The 18,118-nt window shown below is 40.7% G+C and overlaps 1 protein-coding gene across 1 annotated transcript in view; it reads left to right on the top strand.

Moving 5' to 3' along the window:
* EDIL3 (EGF like and discoidin domains 3) overlaps nucleotides 1–18,118 on the top strand; it is a 956,986-nt gene that overhangs the window by 268,685 nt on the left and 670,183 nt on the right. The window contains exon 2 of the mRNA XM_077288684.1: nucleotides 2,257–2,385. Coding sequence (XP_077144799.1) covers nucleotides 2,257–2,385 — 129 coding nt within the window. The remainder of the gene's footprint in view (nucleotides 1–2,256; nucleotides 2,386–18,118) is intronic.

Raw genomic sequence — 18,118 nt, 5'->3', positions numbered from 1 at the left:
TTTTTTTTTTTTTTTTTAAAAGTAAATACATTTGAGAGTCCTCAGTGGTTGATACATTTTAAAAGGTATCAGCCACAGAGGAGACTCAAATTTTAATATTTTTCTATTTAATGGCTAACACTGCAAATACATATTTTTCCTGTAGCTTTTTTTATAATTTGATTGTGGAATTAGATGTGTTTTATATATTTTTTATGCTGTTTACATTTTATTTTTATATGTTTTGGTGTTTAGTGGAATATTACGTTGGGTGACTATTCTGGAGTAGCGGTTGTCATTATTAAAAGCATTACGTAAAATATATATATACATTTTATTTTATTGTAGCAATGATATGTCCACAATGCAGAGAGGAATGTCAAAGTCAAAGGCTTAAAATATTAGGGCAATGTCACATAATTCTTTCCAGACAGCCACATGGTACCATTCATATACTTGGAGGCCTCCTAGTAGAAGAGTAAACCTAGATCAATATCAGAGCTATACTCAACTCTAGAGGAATAATGCTGCTTTTAGATAGTCCGATAATTAAGAAATGAGTGTTCTTAAAAACGATTGCTAATGACAACTGTCAGGCCATCTAAACAGGCTGGCAATCATCTGACAGACAAGCAAAACTCTGGTTCATTGGGTACAAAAACTTTTAACCTGGCTTAAAATCATGATTAACTTGGTATTCAATACACACAAAACAATCTTATTAACGATAATTCTGTCAGTATAGGGTTGTGGTCCGCCGGTATGTATAGCAAATCAAGGATTGTTTAACTGCCATTGTCCATGCAATTAAACCTAGCATAAATCTCTTTAACCCCTTCATGACTTTGGGATTTTCCGTTTTTCCGTGTTTGTTTTTCACTACCCTCCTTCCCAGAGCCATAACTTTTTTATTTTTCCGTCAATATGGCTATGTGAGGGCTTATTTTTTGCGGGACGAGTTGTACTTTTGAACATCATCACTGGTTTTAGCATGTCGTGTACTAGAAAACGGGAAAAAAATTCCAAGTGCAGTGAAATTGCAAAAAAAGTGCAGTCCCACACTTGTTTTTTGGTTGGCTTTTTTGCTAGGTTCACTAAATGCTAAAACTGACCTGCCATTTTGATTCTCCAGGTTAGTATGAGTTCATAGACACCTAACATGACCAGGTTATTTTTTACCTAAGTGGTGAAAAAAAATCCAAAGTTTGCTAAAAAAAAAAAAAATCGCACTATTTTCCGATACTCGTAGCATCTCCATTTTTCATGATCTGGGGTTGGGTGAGGGCTTATTTTTTGAGTGCCGAGCTGACGTTTTTAATGATCGCATTTTGGTGCAGATACATTCTTTTGATCGGCCATTATTGCATTTTAATCCAATGTCACGGCGACCAAGAAAACGTAATTCTGGCGTTTCAAATTTTTTTCTCGCTACGCCGTTTAGCGATCAGGTTAATGCTTTTTTTATTGATAGATTGGGCGATTCTGAACGCGGTGATACCAAATATGTGTAGGTTTGATTTTTTTTATTGATTTATTTTGATTGAGGCGAAAGGGGGGTGATTTAAACTTTTATATATTTTTTTATTTTTTTCACATTTTTTTAACTTTTTTTAAACTTTTGCCATGCTTCAATAGCCTCGATGGGAGGCTAGAAGCTGGCACAACACGATTGCCTCTGCTACATAGCAGCGATTTGCTGTTCGCTGCTATGTAGCAGAAAATCAGGTGTGCTGTGAGCGCCGACCACAGGGTGGCGCTCACAGCTGCCGGTGATCAGTAACCATAGAGGTCTCAAGGACCTCTATGGTTACTATTCTGCAGCATTGCCTACCTCCGATCATTTGACGATCATTTCCGGCCACCCGGCCGGATGCGGTAGTTAAATGCCGCTGTCTGTGTTTGACAGCAGCATTTAACTAGTTAATAGGCACGGACAGATCGCAATTCTGCCCGCGCCTATTACGGGCACATGTCAGCTGTTCAAAACAGCTGACATGTCCGGCTTTGATGCGGGCTCACCGCCGGAGCCCGCATCAAAGCGGGGCTTCTGACCTCGGACATACTATCCCGTCCGAGGTCAGAAAGGGGTTAATAAGCTTTAGTTGTGTTAAAAAGTTCTAGTTTCTAAGTTTGAGACAAAAGGGAAGTAGTTAGATATTGTGTCCATTTTAATTCTCTTACTAGTGGTATATGACTAACGTAGAAAAATTTTAATTAACATTTTAGATTTTTCTTTCCCTTGTGGTGACTAAAATAAACATTCTATTTTTTTTATAGGGGACGTGTGTGAACCCAACCCATGTAAAAATGGAGGAATCTGTTTGTCGGGCTTATCTGAGGAAACCTATACATGTGAATGCACAACTGGCTTCAACGATCCCAACTGTTCTAGTGTTGTGGAGGTTGGTAAGTGCAAGTTTGCAATCACAATGCATTTTTTTTAACTTTCTTGATGGTATTATGAAATGAAAATTGAAGTAATCTTTTAAACACAAATCTTAAATGGATCCTGTCGCTATGTTTTTTCTACCTTCTCTGAGAGCAGCATAATGTAGAGCCAGAGATCCTGAGTTCATAGATGTATCTCTTATTTTATTGGGTGCAGCAGATGTGATACAATCAGGGTTCTTAGCTGTAGCATGAAGCAGAGCTCAGAAAGCTAACTCCGCCCCACACCACAGCTTTCTGTGTACATTACATAACGATAGTGAGCTGCTTATCAGAGAGGGAGCATGGTCTGGCCAGTGTAGCCTAAGCAGTGACTCCCGGTGACAAAACATTCATTGTATGGAAATAACGGCACACAGTTTAATGAGTGGCATATCCATAAATTCACTGGCTTAACCCATATACCATGCTATCCTCAGATTGCATAGCCAAAACCTGCTGACAGATTCCACTTAAGAGTATTGGATGTCTCTATGGCTCAAATTGTATGTTTCTTCCTTGTATGAGAAAAGAGGGAGACACAAAAGCGCAAATAGGGTCTTATCAAACGTTACACAGAGTTGCCCACCAAGAGAACTACTCACTTGGTGAGATTGAAGGAAGGCCATATATTAATGGTGGCTGCTGCAGATCCACAGGTCAGTGCAGGACCTGATTGAAACATGCACTTAGGTAGGAGAAAAAAGGATCATGTCAAGAAAAAAGAAAAAAATGGCGCTGCACAGCCTAGCTAACCTGGAGTGAGCCGTGGTTCACATGTGGTGTGAATGGAGAGTCCGACGTCAAAACTGGAGGTGCTCACATGGAAACAGTGGAACAATGAATGAAACCAAGAAAAAATGCGGCAGCACTCACCAGGAAGTGTGATCCAATCTTTTATTGAAGCATGTTCATAGCCGCGTCTTCACGGCTCGGGGGAGTGCAGGAGAAAGGAGGTGAGCAGGAGTGACGACGATCGTTTCGCGCTGGAGCAGCGCTTCAACAGGTCTGAAGCACTAAAGTGATGCTGATGGAAATAGGTGAGCGAACCCACCCACTGCCGTCACACGCCCACAATACAGGTGCCTTAATACAACAAATAATGATACAAAACACGTACATAACATGAATGAAATCAATTAAAAACAAAAGCTGGTGGAGCATACCTATGAAAGCAGCAGACCGCGGACCTAAAGCCAACAGAAAAATATCAATATTATGAATATATGTGTAAATATGCAAATGAGTACTAACCTCTAAGTACTAACCTTTCTCCTGCACTCCCCCGAGCCGTGAAGACGCGGCTATGAACATGCTTCAATAAAAGATTGGATCACACTTCCTGGTGAGTGCTGCCGCATTTTTTCTTGGTTTCAGAAAAAAGGATCATCCCCGCGCTGCCGCAAGAAGAATTCCAAAAATTGTAGAGGTTTCAACGTGGTTTATTCTACGTGTTTCAGGGTTTAGGTGACACCTTCATCAGGACATACCACAAATATTGCATATGTGTATTGAATGGTACAATATTTGTGGTATGTCCTGATGACAGGGGGCACCTGAACCCTGAAATGCATAGAATAAACCACGTTGAAACCTCTACAATTTTTGGAATTCTTCTTGTGGCAGCGCGGGGATGATCCTTTTTTCCCCTACCTAAGTGTGTCTTCCTCGTATGAAGAAGACCTCAAAAGAAAATGATTCTACTCACTTTTGCCCCACTTCTATCCGTTGGGGGATTTCTGTTCTGAAATACCCATTTGAGAACTCACTTTCAAATTCTATATTAAAGCAATTGTGATAAAATAGAGAATATGACCCTTTCCAAAATTCTTATTCCTAATAGAGTCAAAATTAACACGTGCCTGCACGTGGCCAAAAGCTGCATGAAGAAAACTAATTGTTTTGGTTGCTGCTCTGAGTATAGAGAGCGGCGGCTTTGATCAAGCAAGCACGCCCTAAAGTAGAGCCAGAGGATCAGTTACAGATGCCCCTCTATATACGCAGAATGGTGACTGATACCGAATGCTGTCAGGGCAATAAAGTTAATTTTCTCCCCTTGGCATTAGGCTGCGTGCAGGCATCGGGCAGGTTGGTAGCACTATTGACTTTTAGATTAACCACATGTGTGCAGGTTAATAGCGTTTTTGCTGGGGACAGGTTCCCTTTTAAAAAGGCACAATTTAAAGGAATAGGGTTCAAATTTAAAATAAACCATAATGTACAAATTCAATAATGAATCAGACCCTGTGTCTTTATGGAAATTGGCCCATGAAGTATATGAATTTTTGTATGTATGTGAGACATTTTAAAACCCACCATAAGAACAATAAAACTTTACAGAACAGTTAAAAAAAAATATCTTACAAAAAAATTAAAAAAATGAATTTGCTGTTTTGCTGGTCTTTAATTCATCATGATTACAGTGTCTTTTGTAGTGAGAAGCAATGCAAAATTTGTAATAAATGGATTTAACCTTTGCTAACTAGCTATATTTTTCATATATATGTGGAAAAGACATAATGGTAATAAAAAATAAATGCAAATGTTTTGTACAGTTGAATTCAAAGCTGTAGAGTCTTTTTCTGTATTGTACAGTATTAATGTACAAAACACATTTACTTTATCCATTGTATGCTTGACCTTGCCTCCGTGTTGTTCATAACCTGCATTTGGTAATGTCTAAATGAAGCCATTAGTGAAACAATGCTGTGTTTTTGCATTTTCATTCTTCGCCTCTAATTAGTTTGTATCAAATCAATAGTTCTTTAAAAGTTTCTAACTTTTTATCTGTTCTAGTTGAGCCACACACTATTTGCAGCTCTAATTAATTCTACTTGTATTGTTTCTCAAATCAAGCCATCATTATGTTTGTTTTTTTCTAAAAGTTTAGAAAGATTGTGTTCTGTGGAACATGACAATTTTTTGTTGAACTGGTTAATTAAATAAAACAGCAGTTGAATTTGCCATCGCTATAAGGGAAGAGGTACTACAACAAACATTTACTTAAACGGAATCTGTCACCACTAGTGATGAGCAAGTGTGCTCGTTACTCAAGTTTTCCAAGCATGCTTGGGTGTTCTCCGAGTATTTTGGGCGTGCTTGTAGATTATGTTTGTGTCCCCACAGCTGCATGATTTGCAGCTGCTGGACAGCCTGAATACATGTGGGGATTCCCTAACAAACAGGCAATCCCTGCATGTGTTCAGGTTGTCTAGCAGCCGCAAATCATGCAGCTGCGGGGACACAAACATAATCTATGAGCACGCCCAAGATACTTGGAGAACACCCGAGCATGCTCGGAAAACTCAAGTAACGAGCACAATCGCTCATCACTAGCCACCACATTTGACCTATCTAAACTATTAATACGGGCATACATCTTGTGCAAGTCTAGATAGGTCCACCAAGGTCTTCTCTGCCTTCCGACCTAGGGTAGCATCTTTGAGCATTATTTTGAATTCCATTAGTTGCACACTGCATCACGTTTTTTTGTGGCATAACACAGAAGTAGATTGCCAGGCCTTTCTTCTGTGCAGTAATGTGACACCCTTGAAAGAGCCATATGGAATTAGTGTTGAATGTTGTCAATACAATCAGCCTCATCACACAACATCCTATTGCCAGTGCTGAACAGAACACTTAGCTTGGCACCTTAGCTGAAACTGTCTTGGGTGTCCCTGCTGGCAAAATACATTGACGACAGTATAGCAATTCAACATCACTGATGCACGCAAACCTTATCGGTTCATGAAACCAGTACTGCAATGAATGAGTATCAAATTGTTTTACTGATCCTTTAAAGCTGTTGCCTCATAAAGACAAGTGCTTCATTAAAAAACGCTTCTATAATCAACTGTTATTGATCGGTCAGGCACACCAAAGTGATACACCCTTAACAGCTCAACAAATTGACTGAAAGGTGAAGTTCTGAGTGGGGACTTCCCACCAAGGTGCTCATAAGTCATATGTAAAAAGGGTCAATGATCATGAGAAATCAGTAATGCTTCAAAACTGGTTTATGATCATTCAGATTCAGATCAAATATTTTTCATTGAAAGAAGCTAGAAACCATTCAGCGTGACACATGCATCTACATAGAGGAAGTAGAAAAGGGAATTGAAAAAAACTTTTTACATCTGCTTTTGTCTTATGTCTGTAACACTGTGCTTAATCCTAATGAGGTTTTATATATTTCTCTTCGATAGTCAATTCCCTTGAACAAATCTTTCTTGTCAGAGAATCAGAGCTCTGAAACCATAAAAGATATCTAATGGAAATACAGGAAAGCTAAAGCTGCTGATAGATGTTCATCACTAAAGTTCGTGTTAATGATCATTTTCTCACTTGCAGACTTTTCTAATTTTAGTGAAGCAGCAAAATTTGCAAGTGTAATTTATAAAATAGTCCAATTTCTCACTAAGTTGGGTTTTTCTCAGCTATAGAAACAGAGATGTCACTACATAGAACATTTTCTTTACAGACACTTTCTAAATAAATGGATGAGGTCATTGCAAATGAACACTTTTGCTATTTCTAGGTGTAAATTATTTCATACACCACATTATTAAAGGGACCTAACGGACCTCTTTACCTAAGGCTTCTTATGTTATAGATGCTCCTATAGCAATGAACAATTATATACACTAAGACATCTGGAAGATATGGCTGATACTGTATATTGGATATTAGTAAGAACAAAGAGATTATGTGACATGTCTCACAGCAGGACTGAATCCATAAGCAGAAGGTGTTCTTCACACTTCAGAGAAACACATAGAGTCACATTTATAAAAAATGGGATGGGAAATATAGATGGTTTTTCATTTAATTTTGATAAATGAGACCCTTAATGCTACAATTTTTCCTAACTATTTAAAGTTCAAGGGATTTTACTAAATTATTTGAAAAAGGAACGGAAGAATGATTGGTGGAAGGTTAAAGTCAAAATTGGAGAACATTTATTAGTGTGCTAGATTAGATTATGTCCCATGTGATCAGAAAAGCCTTTGCCAAAATACATTTTTGGAAAGGGTTTCCTTATCCAACAGGACAGAATTAGACCCTACCTTCCATTTTATATATACAGCACCTTCATAATGTGGATTAGCCCTTAGTCTCCATATTGCGAGACCAGACTATGTAACACCTTTAACTTTATTAAATTTAATTGTTATACTTGAAGTATTCCTCTTTTGTCCACATTCTACTTTTATCCAAATGATGAATTTTTCAATGCAGCTCGCTGCCAAGGCAGTTGGATTCACACTTATCGTTCTTTTGAAAAAGGTGTGAAAACGACATTGATGTATAATAAAAGTGTCAGGGATTAATAAAGGGTCACTCTCTTACCTATTTTACAATGTCAACAGATGAAATATACAATAGATTTGTGAGATATTGCTCTGAGTTTATTGTGCAGTATAGGAAAACAAGGTTATAGATTCTTTTGCACAACTCACTGTAGAATCTTCAATCTTTCCTGCCTCCAGGATGCAAGTTATTTCTGTCTGAGGCTTTCCATGTGAGACTGTGTTTTGCAGATTATTGAACAAAGCGTGAATGCTTAGGTGTCTCTTGCTAACAAGCTGTAAAACTGCTGTACAAGCCAATCCATGTCCATCACTCATTGAGGTTGGATTATCTTAACAATAAATCAGGAGAGCTAACCGTATAAACATTTATTTTAGCCATTTAAACCTTAAGAATATAAAGTAAATAACAAAATTTCTGGTACTCAAACATGTCATGGTTAAGTTTGGATGATTATCAATTCATTGCTTGAAATGAAATGCTAACTCTTCTCATACATAATTATTACAGAAATTGCTGCATTTTTTAGATGAACAATAAAAAAGCAAAATGTTTAGGCTTGGGTCATCTGGGACTAACACATAAACATATCTAGAGTCATAATCATAATTTGAAGCTCCTGCTTATGAAATTGTGGAGGAATATAGGAAAGTATGATTCCAGGTCTCAGTGTTTAGTATTGCAGCCCTGCAGCGCTGGGGTCCAGGGTTTAAAACCCACCAAGGACAACATCTGCAAGGAGTTTGTATGTTCTCCCCATGTTTGCGCGGGTTTCCTCCGGGTTCTCCGGTTTCCTCCCACATTCCAAAGACATACTGATAGGGAATTTAGATTGTGAGCCCCATTGGAAACAGCGATGACACTGTATGTACAGTAAAATCCTACGGAATAAGAGAGCGCTATATAAGTGAGCATAATAAATAATAAATATCAAATGCGATATCAATGTATCAAACCTAAAAAAGTAGAGAGATGAGGGTATAGTGGAGGCACTAGTGTTGAGCATTCCGATACCACAAGTATCGGGTATCGGCCGATATTTGCTGTATCGGAATTCCGATACCGAGTTCCGATATTTTTGTGATATCGGAATTGGAAGTTCCCAGTGTATGGTTCCCAGGGTCTGGAGGAGAGAAGACTCTCCTTCAGGCCCTGGGATCCATATTCATGTAAAAAATAAAGAATAAAAATAAAAAAATATGGATATACTCACCCCTCCGGCAGACCCTGGACCTTAGCGGTGTAACCGGCAGCCTCCGTTCCTAAGAATGCAGTGAGTGTAGGACCTGCAATGACGTAGCGGCTTGTGATTGGTCGTGTGAGCGGTCACATGTGCGGTCACGCGACCAATCACAAGCCGCGACGTCATCGAAGGTCCTTCACTCTGCATTCTTAGGAACGGAGGCTGCCGGTTACACCGCTAAGGTCCAGGGTCCGCCGGAGGGGTGAGTATATCCATATTTTTTATTTTTATTCTTTATTTTTTACATGAATATGGATCCCAGGGCCTGAAGGAGAGTTTCCTCTCCTTCAGACCCTGGGAACCATCCAGGATACCTTCCAATATTTGTGTCCCATTGACTTGTATTGGTATCGGGTATCGGTATCGGCGAGATCCGATATTTTGCCGGTATCGGCCGATCCAATCCAATACCGATACTTTCGAATATCGGAAGGTATCGCTCAACACTAGGAAGCACACAACAATATCAATTCAAGAATATATTTCTAAAAAGTTCTTCATTAGTGATGAGCGAGTGTACTCGTTGCTTGGGTTTTCCCCAGCACGCTCGGGTGACCTTCGATTATTTGTTATTTATCGGAGATATACCGTATATACTCGAGTATAAGCCGGCCCGAATATAAGCCAAGACCCTTAATTTTGCCACAAAAAACTGTGAAAACTTAATGACTCGAGTATAAGCCTAGGGTGGAAAATGCAGCAGCTACCGGTAAATGTCAAAAATACAAATAGATACTAATAAAAGTAAAATTAATTGAGACATCAGTAGGTTAAGTGTTTTTGAATATCCATATTGAATCAGGAGCCCGATATAATGCTCCATACAGTTTATGATGGGCCCCATATGATGCTCAATATTAAAATATGCCCCATATAATGCTGCACAAATGTTGATTATGGCCCTATAAGATGCTCCATACAGACATTTGTCCTATACAATGCTGCACAAACGAGGATTATGGCCACATAAGATGCTCCATACAGGCATTTACCCCATATGATGCTGCACAAACTTTGATTATGGCCCCATAAGATTCTTTATAAAGATATTTGCCCCATATAAAGATGCACAATTGCTGATTATGGCCCCATAAGATGCACCATGTAGACATTCGCCCCATATAAAGCTGCACAAATGCTGATTATGGCCCCATAAGATGCTCCATGTAGACATTTGCCCCATATAAAGCTGCACAAACATTGATTATGGCCCCAAAAGATGCTCCATACAGACATTTGCCCCATATAATCCTGCACAAATGCAGATTATGGCACCATAAGATGCTCCATACAGACATTTGCCCCATATAATGCTGCACAAATATGGATTATGCCCACATAAGATGCTCCATAAAGATATTTGCCCCATATAAAGCTGCACAAACATTGATTATGCCCCATAAGATGCTCCATGTAGACATTTGCCCCATATGCCGTTGCTGTGATAAAAAAATCACATACTCACCTCTCATCGCTCAGGCCTCCGGCACTTGCTATATTCACCTGCTCCTCGTTTCATCGAAGCCTGCCGCTACATCTTCCCCATCCTCTGCACTGACTGTTCAGGCAGAGGGCGGCGCGCACACTAATCACGTCATCGTGCCCTCTGACCTGAGCGTCAGTGCAGAGGACGGGGAAGACGGAGCAGCAGCCGGCGAATGGGGAGCAGGTGAATATTGCGCACTGCGTTATACTCACCTGCTCCTGGTGTGGTCCCTGCACGTCCCTGGTTCCCCGGCGCCGGCAGCTTTTTCTTGTCATGAGCGGCCACATGGTACCGCTCATTACAGTAATTAATATGCGGCTCCACCCCTACGGGAGTTGAGGGGGGTCCATATTCATTACTGTAATGAGCGGTACCATGTGACCGCTCACTAAATTAAATGTTTTCATCTGAGCACCTAATGTGTTCTTATTCTTTGCAATAAAGGACGTTATTTTCTGGAAAAGCTGTTATTGCATGCCCCCATTAAGTCATATCTTCTCTTCTTTATTTTGGTTTGAGAACTTGATGTTCCTGGGTCAATATGTTAAATATGAATATGGAATCCCTTCCTTTATGTGCAATTATAAAATTTATCTCATGAGCCCTTCTGCGAAGCATTTGCATTCACATAGTGAAATGGTATAAATAATTATTGCCTATCTACAATAAAACAGGACCTCGTCATGCCACCAGGAATGAAGAGGTGGCCACTCATGCAAGAAGAGTAATTGTGCTGCTCATTATAACTTACAACTATCAGGAAATAGGGATGAAACAAAAGGAGAAGGTGTATGCTTTATAAGATGGGCCAACTATCTTTTAAAACATTCTTTACTATTATTGTCCAGAGTAGCCAATTCCAGATAGTATTTGGAGGTTGTGATTATGAAGGATGTTAGTCCTTGATCATTGGCAGACAAAAGAGCAGAGGCAGGGTGATAGTCATGAAATACTGAAGACATTTAGATGTGGGTAACAGAGTGCTAAATAGGGTGATCCCCAATGGAGGGAGAGTGGGCAAGTTCTTGGTTAACGCTCACCTGGTGGAGTTGTGAAAGGCACAACTCACATGTAGGCATGAATAATAAACAGCTGCTGCTGATCCATGGCTGGTGGATAAATCCTCCAAGAAATAATGGATACAGTTGGATTAAACGTATTAGGTGGGCTGGGATGCTGGAGTATTCCAGTTCTTCAATAATGATAATAAGGTCTTTTTTTATTCACAATGTTTTTCAAAGCTGTACTGGCGTCTTTATCAAGTGAAAAAAAAAACACATGTCATGACTCATGACATGTTTTTTTCACTTGATAAAGACACCAGTATGGTGTTGAAATGTGTTGAGAACTAAAAAATCCTCATTATCATCATTGTTGAAGAATTGGATTACTCCAGCAGCACAGCCCACCTAATATGTTTAATCCAACTGGATCCAACAATGAGATATTATCAGAGATGTATGATGGTGCTGCACTGTGTATAGCTTTATGGGGGATAGTGATACAATCTTTAGTCTTTAATATATAGAAACTTAAGAATACTGTTATGAGGCACATTTATAAACAGTGTCATTTATCTATTATGCACCACTTTTCCTGTTTTACAGTCATTTAGCCTACTGTGAATGGTAAATCTAACTCAGTCTCTGCATAGTTGCCTAATGGCCAGACTTTAAAAAAAATGTAAAACTGAAATGATATTAAGAAGATATCAAAGTGTTTACGGAGAAGTATTTTTCCTTGTGCATGTAAACTGAGCAATATCTTCATATTCCGCTCAGAGCGTCAATGTGCCACATTTATAAAGTCAGCTAATGTTCCATTTTTGACTTGTAGAATATTCACTTTCTGATTTGCATTGTAAAACAGGACAAAATGATGGAAGGTAGAATTCATACATGTCAACGACCTTCAGATAAACACATCGTAAATATCTTTCCACAGATTTTGGCTGTGTGAGATGCCTGATAAAATATTACTGTTTTCTTCAATGTTGGCTAAACTCTACTATTAGGAGAAAAATATTCACTACGAGAAGTTTTATTAAGAATAATAACTCAGTGTGCAGCTTAAACTTAATGGAATAATCAAAAAAGATTGCACTGTAGCCAAAACTATGTTTTTAAGCAGCCAAATACATAATACAACTGTTGTGTAATGAGCCTTGTCTATGAAAAATGAGCCTCTTCATAATGAGATGTCAACGTACTGAGGCAAGTGTCTTTATTTTTGCATAATAAGACTTTGAGAATGAGATTTAAGTTTGATTTGGTGTAAAATTGGATAGAAACTCACTGAACTGCATTAATTATTAATTTAAAACATACTCAGGTTTGGCGATGGGTTGGACCTTTTAGCATGTATGTGTGTGCATAGATGGCTCGAATACAGTGTATTGAACTCTTTAGCTACTTTTTATTATGTAGAAATTATGGCTTTTTCTTGAAATTGCTAAAAACTCTAATAAAACTAATTATTCTGAAATGTTATAATACAAGGCTGGCTTGGAGATTCGTGGAAAAGGGGTTACACTGATGTTCCCAATCTCATAGAATAACTGCGTATGATTGGCAAGTGCCTGAAGCAAGAGGACCCAGTGCTGGTGTAGTAGTGAATTTATTTCCTTGCTCTTTGTCTTTCTGGCATTTGGGAAAGAGAACTGGTTGATTGTGTCACAACTCTTCTGCTCAGTGTCTGGGACTCAGTGGTGGACAGCTCTGTCATCTTATCCTGTGCTGGGGTGTGCTGAGCTATTGGTGCTTTGATTAACAGCTCGGTTGACCTATCTGACTGGTAGGTGCAGCGATTTCCACAGGTGCTCGCTGTTCTTGGTAATTGCCCCGCTATTTAGGTGAGCTGTCTGGCTCAGATCTCTGCCAGTCAAAAGCTTGTGCTAAGCTTGTGCTCTCTGGTGTGTTTGCCTGTATCCTGTGCTGTAAGTTCTGATCTTCTGCTGCAGACCTTTGGACCGTGTTCTGACTACCCATTTGTTATTGCCCCTTCGCATCTGATATTCTGCTACTGACCTTTGGACCATGTTCAGACCACCCGTTTGTTATTGCCCCTTCGCATCTGATATTCTGCTACTGACCTTTGGAACGTGTTCAGACCACCCGTTTGTCATTGCCCCTTTGCGTCTGATGTTCTGCTGCTGACCTTTGGACGGTGTTCTGACTACCCATTTGTTATTGCCCTTTTGATTGTCAGCTATTTCTCTGGTATTCTGACCCTGGCATGTGACCTGACTTATGACTCCATATTTTCCCTTGGCTTACTACGTGTTCTTTTGGTATTAACCCAGGAAAGTCTGACTTTGCCGATTCACGGCCTGGCTGTGGGTTGTGGCTAGCTTCACAGATTGAAGTTATCTGCAAAGACAGGTTTATGAGAGGGAAGCTATGTAGATAAGCTTAGAAGAGGATTCAAGGCTACACTAGCACTGTAGCATTATTATTCCATTTACGCACTTATCTAAATTGTGTTCATTCATTGTTATACTCATTCAGTTGGTTCCCAGTTGTTACTATTTCTATTATATCTATTTTAGCTCCTACTGTATTTAGTGTTGTGAATTAGACTTTTTGGCTCCCTCTTGTGGTTACTAGTGATATGACTGGGATTGTCTTTCCTCAGTTTGGCACTCACCTGGGTCGTTAGTCCAGGGGTGTTGCTATATAAACTTCCTGGATCCTTAGTCCAGTGCCTGGCTTCGTTGTAATCAGATCCTTTCTGTTTGCTCCTGTCTGCTGGTCCCGGTTCGTGCAAAATTAAGCTAAGTCCTGCTTCTTTGTTTTTTGGTTATTTGCTTTGCTCTTATTTTTGTCCAGCTTGTACTAAATGTGATTCCTGACTTTGCTGGAAGCTCTAGGGGGCTGGTGTTCTCCCCCCGGGCTGTTAGACGGTTCGGGGGTTCTTGAATATCCAGCGTGGATATTTTGATAGGGTTTTTGCTGACCATATAAGTCATCTTACTATATTCTGCTATTAGCTAGTGGGCCTCTCTTTGCTAAATACCTAGTTCATTCTTACGTTTGTCTTTTCCTCTTACCTCACCGTTATTATTTGTTGGGGGCTTGTATCCAACTTTTGGGGTCTTTTCTCTGGAGGCAAGAAAGGTCTTTCTTTTCCTTCTAGGGTTAGTTAGTTCTCCGGCTGGCGCGAGACGTCTAGAACCAACATAGGCACGTTCCCCGGCTGCTGCTATTTGTGGTGCTAGGATTAGATATATGGTCAGCTCAGTTACCACTGCCCTATGAGCTGGTTTATTGTGTTTGCAGACTTAGTAATTATTTCTGAGACCCTCTGCCATTGGGGTCATAACTGTATGCCAGGCCCAACATTGAATGTTTAATGCATTGCAGAAGTGGGATAATAAGAAAGGAAATTCTGAGTTTTTTTTTTTTTTTTCCTCTCTTCCTCCCCTTTACCTCTGAGTGGCTTGTGCTTGCTGCAGACATGAATGTCCAGACCTTGATTACAAGTGTAGACCAGCTTGCTGCTTGTGTGCAGGGCATACAAGATTTTGTTACCAGTAGTCCAATGTCTGAACCTAAAATACCTATTCCTGAACTGTTTTCTGGAGACCGATTTAAGTTTAGGAATTTCAGGAATAATTGTAAATTGTTTCTATCTCTGAGACCCCGTTCATCTGGAGATTCAGCTCTGCAAGTTAAAATTGTTATCTCTTTTTTACGGGGCGACCCTCAGGATTGGGCTTTCTCGCTAGCGCCAGGAGTTCCGGCATTGGCAAATATTGATGCGTTTTTTCTGGCGCTCGGATTGCTTTACGAGGAACCCAATCTTGAAGTTCAGGCAGAAAAAGCCTTGCTGGCTATTTCTCAGGGCCAGGATGAAGCTGAAGTGTATTGCCAAAAATTTCGGAAATGGTCCGTGCTTACTCAGTGGAATGAGTGTGCTCTGGCCGCAAATTTCAGAAATGGCCTTTCTGAAGCCATTAAGAATGTGATGGTGGGTTTCCCCATTCCTACAAGTCTGAATGATTCCATGGCGCTGGCTATTCAAATTGACCGGCGTTTGCGGGAGCGCAAAACCGCTAATCCTCTGGTGGTGTTGTCTGAACAAACACCTGATTTAATGCAATGTGATAGAATTCAGACTAGAAATGAGCGGAAAAATCATAGATGTCAGAATGGGTTGTGTTTTTACTGTGGTGATTCTACACATGTTATATCAGCATGCTCTAAACGCCTAACAAGGGTTGTTAGTCCTGTCGCCATTGGTAATTTGCAACCTAAATTTATTTTGTCTGTGACTTTAATTTGCTCATTGTCTTCTTACCCTGTTATGGCGTTTGTGGATTCAGGTGCTGCCCTGAGTCTTATGGATCTGTCATTTGCCAAGCGCTGTGGTTTTGTTCTTGAACCGTTGGTAAATCCTATTCCTCTTAGAGGTATTGATGCTACGCCATTGGTGGAAAATAAACCGCAGTTTTGGACGCAGGTAACCATGTGCATGACTCCTGAACATCGGGAGGTGATTCGTTTTCTTGTTCTGCATAAAATGCATGATTTGGTCGTTTTGGGTCTGCCATGGTTACAGACCCACAATCCAGTCTTGGATTGGAAGGCAATGTCTGTGTCAAGTTGGGGCTGTCAGGGAATTCATGCTGATTCCCCGCCGGTGTCTATTGCTTCCTCTACTCCTTCGGAAGTTCCTGAGTATTTGTCTGATTATCAGGATGTATTCAGCGAGTCCAGGTCCAGTGCTCTGCCTCCTCATAGGGACTGTGACTGCGCCAATAGATTTGATTCCAGGTAGTAAATTTCCTAAGGGAAGACTATTTAATCTGTCTGTACCTGAGCATGCCGCAATGCGTTCGTATATCAAGGCGTCTCTGGAGAAGGGGCATATCCGTCCATCCTCTTCCCCTCTTGGTGCGGGATTCTTTTTTGTGGCCAAGAAGGACGGATCTTTGAGACCTTGTATTGACTATCGGCTTCTGAATAAAATCACTGTTAAATTTCAGTATCCTTTGCCTCTGTTGTCGGACTTGTTTGCCCGGATTAAAGGTGCCAAGTGGTTCACCAAGATAGATCTTTGTGGTGCGTATAACCTTGTGCGCATTAAGCAAGGAGATGAATGGAAGACAGCATTTAATACGCCCGAAGGTCCTTTTGGTGGCCTTCCTTGTCATGGGATGTGCGGTCATTTGTGCAGTCCTGTGGGACTTGTGCTCGAGCTAAGCCTTGCTGTTCTCGTGCCAGCGGGTTGCTCTTGCCCTTGCCTGTCCCGAAGAGGCCTTGGACACACATTTCCATGGATTTCATTTCAGATCTCCCGGTGTCTCAGGGCATGTCTGTCATCTGGGTGGTATGTGATCGCTTTTCTAAAATGGTCCATTTGGTGCCTTTGCCTAAGCTGCCTTCCTCTTCCGATCTGGTTCCTGTGTTCTTTCAGAATGTGGTTCGTTTACACGGCATTCCTGAGAATATTGTGTCTGACAGAGGATCCCAGTTTGTTTCCAGGTTCTGGCGATCCTTTTGTGCTCACAACGTGTTCCATAGGTCTTTGTTGCGGCGGTACGTTGTACCTGTGGTTCCTTCTGTTGAGCCTCCTGCTCCGGTGTTGGTTGAGGGCGAGTTGGAGTACGTGGTGGAGAAGATCTTGGATTCTCGTCTCTCCAGACGGAGGCTTCAGTATCTGGTCAAGTGGAAGGGCTATGGTCAGGAGGATAATTCCTGGGTGGTTGCTTCTGATGTGCATGCGGCCGATTTAGTTCGTGCCTTTCACGCTGCTCATCCTGATCGCCCTGGTGGTCTTGGTGAGGGTTCGGTGACCCCTCCTTAAGGGGGGGGTACTGTTGTGAATTAGACTTTTTGGCTCCCTCTTGTGGTTACTAGTGATATGACTCTGGGATTGTCTTTCCTCAGTTTGGCACTCACCTGGGTCGTTAGTTCAGGGGTGTTGCTATATAAACTTCCTGGATCCTTAGTCCAGTGCCTGGCTTCATTGTAATCAGATCCTTTCTGTTTGCTCCTGTCTGCTGGCCCCGGTTCGTGCAAAATTAAGCTAAGTCCTGCTTCTTTGTTTTTTGGTTATTTGCTTTGCTCTTATTTTTGTCCAGCTTGTACTAAATGTGATTCCTGACTTTGCTGGAAGCTCTAGGGGGCTGGTGTTCTCCCCCCGGGCCGTTAGACGGTTCGGGGGTTCTTGAATATCCAGCGTGGATATTTTGATAGGGTTTTTGCTGACCATATAAGTCATCTTACTATATTCTGCTATTAGCTAGTGGGCCTCTCTTTGCTAAATACCTAGCTCATTCTTACGTTTGTCTTTTCCTCTTACCTCACCGTTATTATTTGTTGGGGGCTTGTATCCAACTTTTGGGGTCTTTTCTCTGGAGGCAAGAAAGGTCTTTCTTTTCCCTTCTAGGGTTAGTTAGTTCTCCGGCTGGCGCGAGACGTCTAGAACCAACGTAGGCACGTTCCCCGGCTGCTGCTATTTGTGGTGCTAGGATTAGATATATGGTCAGCTCAGTTACCACTGCCCTATGAGCTGGTTTATTGTGTTTGCAGACTTAGTAATTATTTCTGAGACCCTCTGCCATTGGGGTCATAACAATTTAGGACATCTATCTGTATAGCAGTAGCTCTCACTGTATGGGTGGACGGGCTAGTAAATTAGCTTAGCTTCCATTTATTATAAGACTGATT

The sequence above is a fragment of the Ranitomeya variabilis genome, chromosome 1 (genome assembly GCF_051348905.1).
Source record: "Ranitomeya variabilis isolate aRanVar5 chromosome 1, aRanVar5.hap1, whole genome shotgun sequence".
NCBI classification, from domain to species: Eukaryota; Metazoa; Chordata; class Amphibia; order Anura; family Dendrobatidae; genus Ranitomeya; species Ranitomeya variabilis.
Note: the sequence above shows the minus strand (reverse complement) of the source record. Positions and strands in the feature narration are given on the sequence as shown.